We start from the raw sequence: 12,159 nt of genomic DNA on the forward strand, positions 1-12,159 counted from the left end.
ATGAAGTAGGTGATGGGTTTGTATTATGTGCCATTTTAGATCGGTCATCCTTTAGGGACCATATAGGAAGTCGGTTAGATCTGATTGCGTTTACCAGCCTGACTGCCCTTCCGATGTGAATATTGATAGTTTACATTGTGGTGAAGTTAAAAGACGACTCTGTTATACACTGTGTTAATACCTAGTGCATGGCTGGAAGGGTTGAGCATGACACAGGGGTTCAAAGAGAGAGCCCCTCAGGCCATGTACTTCGTATAAAATCAGTTTTGCCTCTACTATCATTTGGTTGTAGAATAACGGGGCAGATTTACTACTGAAAATATACCAATTCTCTGGCACAAATTGCCCCAGAAAACAGACCTACATGTTTTGGAGACTTTTTCCACCAAAAACGGGTGTGGCTATACAAAAAGGGTTGCGGCTTAGCTAATTGGCGGCATAAAGTTAGACTGGACAGTGAAAAGATGTACCGGATTTATCATTCCGCAGCGTCACTTTTAAAGGTAGTCTACTCTAAGTTTGCACTGTTAGACGGTATTAGTCCATCCACCCCAACGTATGCAGCAAGCAGAGTTAGGATGTCGACTAATCATTCTGTAAGAAATCATGACATTTATATGACAAAAGTACCTGTTCTCCTGAGAGGAAGGCCGTGTTCAGATGTGGTACAAGTGCTGGGTGCAGCCTGAGGGATGAAATTATTGGGGATAGTGGAAAGATGGTTAGTCTTCTCCGTCATCTCAGGGGGTCTGAAAAGTAAACCATAAATATAAGTGATGAAATATCCATAATCCTATTCTTTTATGGATCTTAAAGATGTTCATTTTATTACAAAAGCAATATCAAGAGTAGAGCTGAGCGAGCATTGCCTTTAGCGAGTACCTGCCCGCTCGAGAAAAAAGGTTCGGCTGCCGGCGCGGGGGAGCGGTGAGTTGCGTCAGTCAGCAGGGGGGAGTGGGGGGAAGAGATCTCGCCTCCGTTCCTCCCCGCTCTCCCCCGCAGCTCCCTGCCCGCCACAGGCACCCGAACCTTTTCTCTCGAGCGGGCAGGTACTCGCTAAGGGCAATGCTCGCTCATCACTAAATCAAGATTCAAAGTTTAGTATAACGACTTGCAATGGAAAAGACTCATTCACACAGGTATATTTTGAGTCCGTATTCCGGAACATAATACACATAGCATAAACCCCGTTGACTTGCATTGGGTCATTCAAACGTGCCTTCTTTACACGTGTTAAAATTGCAGCAGGTCCTATTTTGCCCATTAAAATCTATGGGATCGCGTGAAAAATGCACTAATTACGCAGTTGCATGAATAGTCACTGTTTTTAAGCATGTTGGCAGGGGGCAGTGATTAAAAAAATTGAGACATCTATTGGGCCTTTTTGCATTTTTTTTGCGTACGTGAAAAAAATACAACAAATACGCACCTCATTGACGTATTTCACGGATCAAAACTGCATATGGCTGTGTGAATGAACCCTAGCTCTCCTTGTTAGGGAACGTAAGATGTGTCAGATTCTAATGGCGCATGACACAAGGCTGTGCGGCAGCTGTATTGCCACCAACACAATACTCCGTTGGGGACCATAAACTTTTGTGACAACACCTCTCATATTATCGTAGGCCGAAGACCTTACAAATATAAGAAAAGCCACAAGGCTCAGAGAAATAACTGAATGGTTAGAATATACTACAACAGGTTACGAGAGGACACGGAGTATAGAGGACTTGCCTTGAGAAAGGCATTAAAACTTGTTGGTGTCCTTTCCTTGGAGCAGGTGACATCACCATGCTGTGAATCAGATATTGCAGACTAGGTCTGGGAGGATGTTGGCCCGACTTAGTTCTGATCTCACACTTCAAATGTTAATCCCCAAGTATATGACAATTTGAGAACAGGACGTCATTTTAGGATCTTCCATGAGATGCATTGAACTAGACAGGTATGTAGCCTTTATGATGTTCTAAGACATCACGTTCCCATACTCAGATCAGATAGATTACCACCTGAATGTCCCTTTATTGGACTAAATACAGATTAGTCCTCCAGGAAACCAACCCTCTTCTTCAAGCATCTTCACCCCCTCAGAGGATTGGGATTATACGAGAAGGAGCTAATTTATTCATGTTCCACATTTAAAGGCTAAGGACATCTTTTTAATTTAAATGCATGTCTTTTCGTCCAAAAATTGTTTTGGCAATTGTTTGTCGCTACTGCGTTACTCAAGTGAACGGCGGTGGAGCAAGCCAGGCATCATTCGTGCCCGCCAGCCTCCATTCACCGTAAACAGGCAGTTGCTCATATATTGAGCTTTTCCTTTTTACACGGAGCAAGAAGCCGTTCAGCAGTTGTTCCGTTTCAGTGAGCGGTAAAGGAACGACTAGCGACTACCGAGTGACTTCTCTATCAGAGCCCTGTCACTGGCCTTATGTACACGGGTCAACAATCACCCCAAAATCACTTATTTGAGTGATTATTCGGGTAACTATCAGCCCATATAAAAGGTACCTTTAGTCTTAATAGGTAAACCGTAAGTGAGGCCGGACTGAAGGTGCTTTTAGACAAAATGATTATCGTTCAAAAAAAAAAAAAAAAAATCAGTGAAAATGAGCAAAAGTGAGCGATAATCACTCGATCTAAATGCGAGCCAATGCCTGAACAACAAACGAGAAGCATTCGCTTTTCGCTCGTCGTACATTTTATGCAGGTATAGAAATAATCGTTGGCTCATCATTCAATTTAAAACAACGCTCGTTCAGTCCTTCTTAGTCACTTATACAGCGAATGTGAAAGACTGAATGATTTTTGTTGAACAAGCCAACGATGTGTCTGTCTTAACAAGCTGCATGAGAGTGAATGAGCTAGCGATGACATCACTCGCTCGTTCAAATGAGAATCGGCTCGTCTAAATGGAGCCTTACGGATTGTGTTTCAGCCCTCATCTCTTCTCTCCTGCAGTTGGTATCAGTAATTTAGGACCACAAGGTAGATAAGCTTTGTGGTCAAAAAACAAGCGGATGTGCAGGAGAGGAGAGAGCAGAAGGAAACCACGCATCAGTCCAGCCTCACTAACGGATCTCCTATTGAAATGTAAGGTCCTTTTACATAAATCATTCCATTTATTGCCGGAACGTCTGAAACAGAATCGTTCAAAGCAAACTCTGCCAGCGACAGAACGGCAAATGCTAATTGATTTACTTATCGTTCAATTTCTACAGGCATTGCCGTTAAACAGGCAATCGTTCATCTATGAATGACTGCCTGTTTACTGAGAATTAAGGCGGGCTTCCAGAAGCGATCTCTGTCACGCTCCATATGAGCGATAATAGTTGGGATGACCGTCCTGTCTAAAAGGACCCTTAGGGCTTAAACAGATGGGCGTGTTTTAGTCCCATTATGTGGCCGTGAAAATCACAGCTATATAATGGGATGTAACGAAACCATTGATTTTAATGGTTTAGTTTTCATTATCACTATTCTTGCGCATTAATACAGCACTTGAGAAAAGATAGGACTTCCCTTACTGGCATGTAGATTTTTTTACGTACGAGAAGAGTTAATGCGCAGCAGCGAGCCTATTAGCGCTTACGCCCATGTGCTTTTGCCCTCAGACTGCAGTGTATAAATATAGTAAAAAGACAAAAACTGTGCAAAACTTTTAATCAAACTCTACTGCATAAATGATTGTCAGACCAAAATAACAGCATTTAAGTGGAACGAAATCGTCCCAAAAGTCTGTAATTAATGGTCTCTTCTTTTCTCTGTTTAGATAACCAACAAGGCAGACAAGGATTAACACTTACCTGTAAGAAATGGCGGAGCTGCTGTGATTGGTGGTATTATTGCGGTGTGGCGCTACTTGCTGCTTGTTTCGGATCATCTCTGACAGTTTCTGTTTCACTGCCGGACTGGCATTGGCACCTAAGTCCATAAAAAGAACCCAAATAAAGCAAATTAAAAGAGAACTAGAACCAAGAGATGGCTGATCATGAAAAGAAACAGGCAGGATGGCATCTACATTAAAGGGCTAAAATCTTCATGTTGGGTGAAATCAGCTTTTATGGTCGGCACTGGATTGAATATTGCCAAGAAATGGAAAATGCCAAAGTAGCCGTTGCTGAAGTCCTACCAATGCAGAAAGTGTTCCAGCAAATGTGCCCCCACTAGTCTTAAATGGAGGTGTCTAATAAAGACGACCCTGTCCTGATAGCGGACCTGTCGCGGATTTAGGGTTTTTTTTCCCACTGGTTGCAATTAGAATATAAAATTCTAGACATAGAGCTTGAGCGGGTACAAAGGTGGGCAACTAAAGTAATAAACTACAATACCCAGAGAGGTTATCAAAATTGGGTTTATTTAGTTTAGGGGGGGGGGGGGGGGGAATGGCTGAGGGCGACCTAATAACTATGTATGGATATATCAGGGGACAATACAGAGATCTCTACCATCATCGGTTTATACCCAGGACTGTGACTGTAACAAGGGGGCATCCTCTACATCTAGAGGAAAGAAGGTTTCTACACCGACATCGAAGGGGGTTCTTTACTGTAAGAGCGGTGAAATTATAGAACTCTCTGGCTAAGGTCGTGGTGATGGAACGTGGTTGGAACTCGATAAAAGAGTACAAGAGGAGCTTGGATGCCTTTCTTGAATAATACAATATTACATGTTACAATCATTAATAACATCAGAAGGGTCGGTGATCCAGGGATTATTCTGATTACTCAGATTGGAGTTGGAAAAGAATTTCTCTCTTAAAGGCGAAAATTAGCTTCTACCTCATCGTTTTTATTTTCCCCTTTCTCTGGATCAACATTGGAGGGTGATAAGCTGAACTGGATGGACATTTGTCTTTTTTCGGCCTTGCATACTATTGTACGGTACCATTTACCAATAATGTACTATACAATGAAAACCCTAGTAGTTCTGTGTTCACCCTGCAGAGGGCGATCTTGTACTACTTCATCGACCACATAGTTGTTCTCCGTGCATTAAATACTTTGTTCTTTATAGCTACTAATGTGATTGTGCCCATAAACCTTAATACCAAACCTAATCTGATCTCTTAATTGTCCGCAGTCTGTCACGGATACTTTTATTGTCGCTGTTTACTAAAGGCAAATAACACATGTAATGTGTGATCTGTTTAGTTCAGGTACTGCTGGGAATAGCAAATTCCCCTGTGGTTGCCCAGCTGGGTTGCCAACAGACACAAGGTGTCAATCTCCTGCTCAGCCATCCCCTCCAATGCTGTGTGCCATTACCAGGATAGTCCAACTGTAATACTATAGAAGAAAAGTTGCAACTTTCTTCTCAGGATGTAGCTTAAAGCTAGAATGCAGCGGAAATGTAAAAAAGCATCCATACAATGTAACATTATCATTTCCAGCTCTACACAATAGCAGAGGTAATACGTGTAATAAAAGCTTCCATACTGCATTTGCTTTTGTCCTTGTTGACCAGCTGCCTGAGGCTTTGGTCCTGACGTCCATGATCGGAGTTCCGACATTCCATGTTCAACTGTAAGACAAGAAGTGCAGTTCAGTACAGTAGGATGGAAGACACCACATCAGCACTTCCTATGTGAGAAGGGTACTGCCACCAGTATGTACGAGGCACTGGAAAAGTCTTCACACCCCTTCATGATTTTTACATTTTCTTATGTTTTGGCCACTTAAAGTTTTCCCTCCCCATCATTCTGCACTCAAGACCCCATAATGACAAAGTAACAACAGAAGGTTAGAAATCTTTATAATTTGGAAAAAACTGGGATGTATTAAGAGAAGTATAAGAGTCTATGCACCTCGGACTGGACAGAAGGTTCACCTTCCAACAAGACAATGACCCTAAGCAGCCAAGACAACACAGGAAGGGCTTAGGGACAATTCTGTGAGTGGCCCAGCCAGAGCCCTGACTTGAACCCAATTGACCATCTCTAGAGAGACCTGAAAATGGCTGTCCACAGACAGCCCCCACCCAACCTGACAGAGCTTGAGGGGATCTGCACAGAGGGATGGCAGAAAATCCCCAAATCCAAGTGTACAAAAGTTGTGGCCTCATATCCAAAAAGACTGGAGGCTGTAATTGCAGCCAAAGGTGCTTCAACCAAGTACTGAACACAGGGTGTGAATACTTATGTCAATGCAAAAGATTTGTAAACTTTTTATAAACGAAAAACTAAGATTTCTAGAATTCCGTTCCCACGTTGTCATTATGGGGTATTGAGTGCAGAATGAGGGGGGAAAACTTGAAGGCCACAACTTAACTTTCAAGGCTCTTTAATTAGACATTGACTAACAGGAAGCTACCTACAAAAGTGGCACTAGACAGTTTGCTTCTGGAGGAGAGCTCATTTGCATACTTTTTTCCCAGGGAGCTCTGCCTATAAGGCCCCCTCCTCCAGCTGGATCTGCACAAGGAGAACCAGTTCCCCTAGAGCTTTTTTGTAATCAAGAAAGCTCAAATTACAGAACATATGCAGTCTTCACTTTCTTAATGTAAAGTGCGGGGTGGGGGATTCTTTAGCTATGCACAAACCTAAAAGATGGAACAGATTTACTACTGAAATTGCACCAGTTTGTCGGCTCAAATTGCAACAAAAAGTGTCTTACTAGCTTTGTACCACATTTGTCATCTGTTTTAGACACTTTTGGAGACTTTTTGTGTCAAGTCTAAAGAGGCGTGACTGAGGGGAAAGGTGCATGGTCTAAATGTCATTTTTACGGTTAAAACGCACTAAAATGTAGACGCAAAAACTGTCTGAAAACTAAGTCAGATAATAGGTGGTATAAAAAAGTAGACAAGTCCTTTTACAGATGCGCCAAACTTATCATCCACTCTGTTAAATTAGGCGCATTTTAGGACAGTCTAGTCCAAATTTGCACTTAGACAGTATTAGTAAATTGGCCCCAATAGGACTATATTTACAAGGCTTCCTTTCATATTGTGAGTCATGACCCAGTGCTAGATGGCTCTTACGACAGATGCCAACAGTACCTGATGGAGGTTCTGTTTCGGTGCAATGCAGTTTAAGGGGAAAAAAGTCCCACTCCATGCAGCACTATTCTTTCAAATGTGACAAGATACCATGACGGAACTCCGACAGCACTGAAAGTAGAGTCTTATGTAAATGGGATCTATCACACGTCCCTGGTGTACACATCCCAATATGTATAGGTTAAAGAGAACCTGTCAGGTCCCACTGCTCACCGTTAGTGACGTCCTATTGTCAAACAAGTCTGATGTCACCCATTAACAATGGGCAGTGTGGACTGCCAACTTCACACATTGACAAGCTGGGCCAAATAGCCCATCTGAGTAAAAGGAGGAAAGTATGAAAAAAAAAGGGAAAGAACAGGGGTAGCGTCAGCGAGGCCATGGCTGTAGAGCTATACAGTCAGCCCTGTGGACTTTCCACAATAAAAGGTCCTCTTTAATAAAGTCCTTGCATGCAACAACGTTCACCAAGATCAGCATTAAACTTGGAGGATTAGAGGTGCCCTTTTATTCCACCCTGTAGACCAACAAACTTTACAGCTTGTTCAAAAGTTCTCGCTGGACAATAGCAGTGCAGTGTCCGCACATGTGGTGACGTTTGTGCTGCGAGTATGTGGGGGTGTAAGCATATATAGATATTTTTCTCCTCTTCTTCAGACATACTACAATATTTCCTGGAAGTCCTCAATTGAAACCACACGTGTGACTTAAATCAAAGGGGGAAGAGAGACTGCCATACCTGTAGGCCCCATGCACATGCGAGAGTCTCTGTGGCTCGCTCTGTACTATGCCATAAGCCCCCATATGGTGATCCGTGTGGAGTAAAGGCATGTAATAGTCCATTCTTATTTTTTCATAAGATAGCCAACAAAGAAAACGTAACTTTTTGCCTCTATACACCCTTTCCAACCAAGACAAGTTTTGTAAATTTTTGTGGGATGTTATGTTTTCACGCAGCAATTCTCCATTATGTCTGTTTCACCCCGCACGGACGAGATGGCGATATAACTTACCCGAAGTTTATGCTCCATGTGCTGCTGTGAGGTGATGGTTGGGAAGAAAGTTTGCTGTGAGGGTTTCATGTTGAGAAGAGCAGCATCTGGCCGCGAGTTAATGTGATGGATTACGTGAAACTCCATAGGGGTAGGTGTCAGGACTGTGCTTGAGGGAACAGTCAGGTCCACTGCAAAACAAATCATCAATAATCAGGTTTTAAATTGCCAACAAAAGATCAGGTGAATCAACATAACTACAGCGTTTTCTTTTGCTTTAATTCCATATATTAACAAGAACGTTGCGATCAAAGTGGTTAACCCACTTGTGTTTTGCTACAGGAGGTAGACAGCTCCGTACATTGCACAGTGGCTGAGATTGGTACTGCAAACCGTGTCCAATTGAAATGTATGGGACTTAGCCTGCAATACCAACATGGGCCACTGATCAATGTACGGTGCTGTCCACATCCTGCAGCAAAAGAGCTAACAATGCGTTTTTAATGCTAGTGTTTATGGGGACCACATAAAAATAGAACAAAGAAGTGCCAAGCATTTTTTAATAAATTTGAAAATAGCATGAAAAATGGTCAGTTTTTCACTGACCAAAATCCCAGTGTAAATACAATAAAAAATTTTTTTACCATGTTAGCCAGTTGAGCAAAATGTGATGGTCCCCAGCAAGATAAACCAAGTAATCTTGTAGATATAATACATTTTAATGGCTAACAAAAATGCACGATGTTAATGCGAGCTTTTGAACCAATGCAGGGTTCTGCATCAGGCTAAAAGCCTGCGTTGGTTTGAAAGCTCACATTAACATCATGTATTTTTGTTAGCCAGTAAAAGGTATCTACAAGATTACTTGGTTTCTCTTGCTGGGAACAATCACAGTGTGAATACAGACATACATAGAATTAAATGAAGGCGATTGTCCATGGAGGTGAAATACTTACCAGTTCCAATGGTGTTGGGACCTTCACTTCCAGCTCAGTTCCGACTCCAAGTATGGCCCTTCCATTGCTCATATTATTATCATAGGTGACTGACTGTTGGGCTTATTTCATTAACGAAGCCATTGCCCTTCTCTGTTACAGCCAATGTAGAGATAGAGAGGGAAGGCTTAGTTACTGAAAAGAGCGTTGAACAGCTAGACCTCTGCGATACCGCCATGGTCAATAGAAGGGTGTTGCCAGGTGAGCCGGTGTTGGAATTGGTCCGGATGTGGAGATTCTGACACCACTGGCTCAAGTAAGTATTTTCCCTCCCTGGACAACCCCTTTAATTCTGGTACATGGTGTTCAAAAATACATTTCTGATTTAATTTAAAAAAAAAAATAATAATAATATTGTTCATCATTCTGTATTAATCCCATATCTGAGACTTTGCAGCATTTTTTCCAAACTTGCCTAAAACTTTTGCACAGCACTGTAGTTGAGGCAGTCCAAGTAAGAATGCTTTCAAAAGTAGAAGTGTTAATAGTTCAATGCAAAGTGACTGAACAAAGAGAAATCTAAAATCCCAGCCAATCAATATTTGCACTTGTGAATGAGCCCGTTCCCTATCCTAGGATGGATTTCCTTTGGTGCATTACCAATCCGGCTCCAACCTGCACTAACTGCACACCGTCCATCTCCCTGCGTAAGAGGAGGGAGAACTAGAAGAACTAATCAGGTTATTTCCAGCGCAGCAATGTGCTATTATTTTCTGGTGAACTGAGAGGAAAGTTACAAAGTATTGCAGCGACTGACAGAAGACGTGAAGTGAAGATTTAAGGGACTTTCCTTAGTCAATAACATTGTATGACAAATACTTCTACCTGTTTACCTCCAAGGAGGCTAACGGTACATAACCAGCCCACATGAGGGGCGGCTCTGCTGTCTTGCTATAAGTCATAATTTAGGTGTAACTAGTAATTCCCAACCCTGGAGAAAACACCAGATCTTGACATTATTCACAGGAAGTAATGTACGTTAAGACTTTTAGATTGAAGGTGTTTTTGAACAAAAATTGTTCAAACAAGCAAAAATCGTTCAGTGTAAACGAGCCAATGACCGAGCGATGGACAAGGAGTCATTCACTTTTCGTTCATCGCTCGTTTTGTGCAGGCATAACAATCATCGTTGGCTCGTTTGCTAATCGTTCGCTTTAAATACAGATTGTTCAGTCATTCGGTTGTTCACTTTCGTTGTAGAAGTGAATGTGCACAACTGGAGATGAGCGAGCATACTCATTAAGGGAAAATACTCGAGCGAGTATCATCCTTTTCGAGTACCTGCTTGCTCGTCAGAAAAGATTCGGGTGCCGTCAGGGGTGAATGGTGGGTTGCGGGAATGAGCAGGGGGAAGCGGAGGGGAGAGAGAGGTCTCCCCCCTGCTATCCCTCGCCGGCACCCAAATCTTTGTTTGACGAGCAGGCAGGTACTCGAAAAGGACCATACTCGCTCGAGTATCTGCCCTTAACGAGTATGCTCGCTTATCTCTATGTACAATTGAACGATTTGTGTGACCATCGCTTATTTCATTGTTCAAGGGCTTCTTCACACAGGCATATGCTCCATCTGCAAGCGATGCGTTTTTGTGGAGCGGACTATGCTTTTTCGCGCATGCATTGGTGTATTTTAGGGCACCTTCTCATGCCCTATGCAGAGTACAGAACCCATTGATTTCAAATGAACGCGGCCTGCGGGCGGGAAACACAGTAAAATATGTCAATACGCACGCATAAAAGCATCATTCTTTCCACAAAAATGCAGCACAAATGCTTATATGCTGAATTCACGGAGCCCTTACTGTACGGTTTCCACCCGCAAGGCATGTTCATTTGCACGAAATTACACAGTGTATCATGCATCTGCTTGCGCATTCCCATACATTTGCACACTCCCAATTGATGTCTATGTAGACCACTGGTGCGCAAATGCACAGAAAAGTAAAGAATACTGCGTTTTTTTCCAGGACACCCCGGCGCCCCCAGTCTCCTAGCGCAGGGGTCCCCAACTCCAGTCCTCAGGGACCACCAACAGGTCATGTTTTCAGGATCTCCTATAGTAAGAACACCTGTGGCAATGTCTGAGGCACCGACAATAATTACATCACCTGTGCAACACTGAGGAAATCCTGAAAACATGACCTGTTGGTGGTCCCTGAGGACTGGAGTTGGGGAACACTGTCCTAGCGGCCGCCCCGGCGCTCCCAGTCTCCTGGCGGACGCCGCCAGTCTCCTGGCGGACGCCGCCAGTCTCCTGGCGGACGCCGCCAGTCTCCTGGCGGACGCCGCCAGTCTCCTGGCGGACGCCGCCAGTCTCCTGGCGGACGCCGCCAGTCTCCTGGCGGACGCCGCCAGTCTCCTGGCGGACGCCGCCAGTCTCCTGGCGGACGCCGCCAGTCTCCTGGCGGACGCCGCCAGTCTCCTGGCGGACGCCGCCAGTCTCCTGGCGGACGCCCCCAGTCTCCTGGCGGACGCCCCCAGTCTCCTGGCGGACGCCCCCAGTCTCCTGGCGGACGCCCCGGACGCCCCACTTACTAGAGGACACCCTAATGATCCCTGGTGATATAGGTGATAAATGACTGTGGTGAAATAACCCCTTTACACGCCCATAGACAGACTAATCCAATTATTTTTTAACCCCCTCACCTGAAGTATACCGTACAGATTAGACTATGGCTGCCTTCCCAAACATGGAGCTGGTGTCATAAACCTAGAGCGCCCATTATCTGCAGAGCTGCACCAGAGTACAGACTATCTGCAGATTAACAACAGACGAGACAGGGAGTGGAGCGCGGCCTGCGAGCGAGCGCCTAACCGCACTCCTATCAATGCTCCTGCCCTGCAGAAATGCACTTTGAACAAACTGATCTCAATCTATTTTCGTATCATGAGAAGCCGTTGTGGTTGCAGCACGGTTACGCTGCGCCATCGCTTGTGTGCATAGGCTTTCATTTCCAATTATTCATCGCCATAGAGAAGGTATGTAGACATCTCGCGGACATCTGGTCATGTTTATGCAATTTCAGATTGTCAGCAAATAACTGCTTTCAATTCTCCAGCGAGAAGCGAAATGTTGGTGCGTTAAAGAGGAAATGACATACTAAAAATAAAACAAGGTGAAGTGTTTTTATATATCCTGTTTTCTACCAGGCTGGGTGCGCTATGTCTCTAGGGAAG

The 12,159-nt window shown here is 43.9% G+C and overlaps 1 protein-coding gene across 9 annotated transcripts in view; it reads right to left on the reverse strand.

The window, feature by feature from the left end:
• The window catches only part of HDAC7 (histone deacetylase 7), a 302,233-nt gene that overhangs the window by 48,137 nt on the left and 241,937 nt on the right, over window positions 1-12,159 (reverse strand). For all 9 annotated transcript variants that reach the window (XM_066584326.1, XM_066584324.1, XM_066584328.1 and 6 more), the window contains 4 exons: window positions 8,013-8,182; window positions 5,439-5,523; window positions 3,807-3,924; window positions 631-749 (listed from right to left, as the gene is read on the reverse strand). In XM_066584326.1, the coding sequence (XP_066440423.1) occupies window positions 631-749; window positions 3,807-3,924; window positions 5,439-5,523; window positions 8,013-8,138 (448 nt within the window). In that variant the 5' untranslated portion in view covers window positions 8,139-8,182. The remainder of the gene's footprint in view (window positions 1-630; window positions 750-3,806; window positions 3,925-5,438; window positions 5,524-8,012; window positions 8,183-12,159) is intronic.

The sequence above is a fragment of the Eleutherodactylus coqui genome, chromosome 1, assembly GCF_035609145.1.
Source record: "Eleutherodactylus coqui strain aEleCoq1 chromosome 1, aEleCoq1.hap1, whole genome shotgun sequence".
Lineage (NCBI taxonomy): Eukaryota > Metazoa > Chordata > Amphibia > Anura > Eleutherodactylidae > Eleutherodactylus > Eleutherodactylus coqui.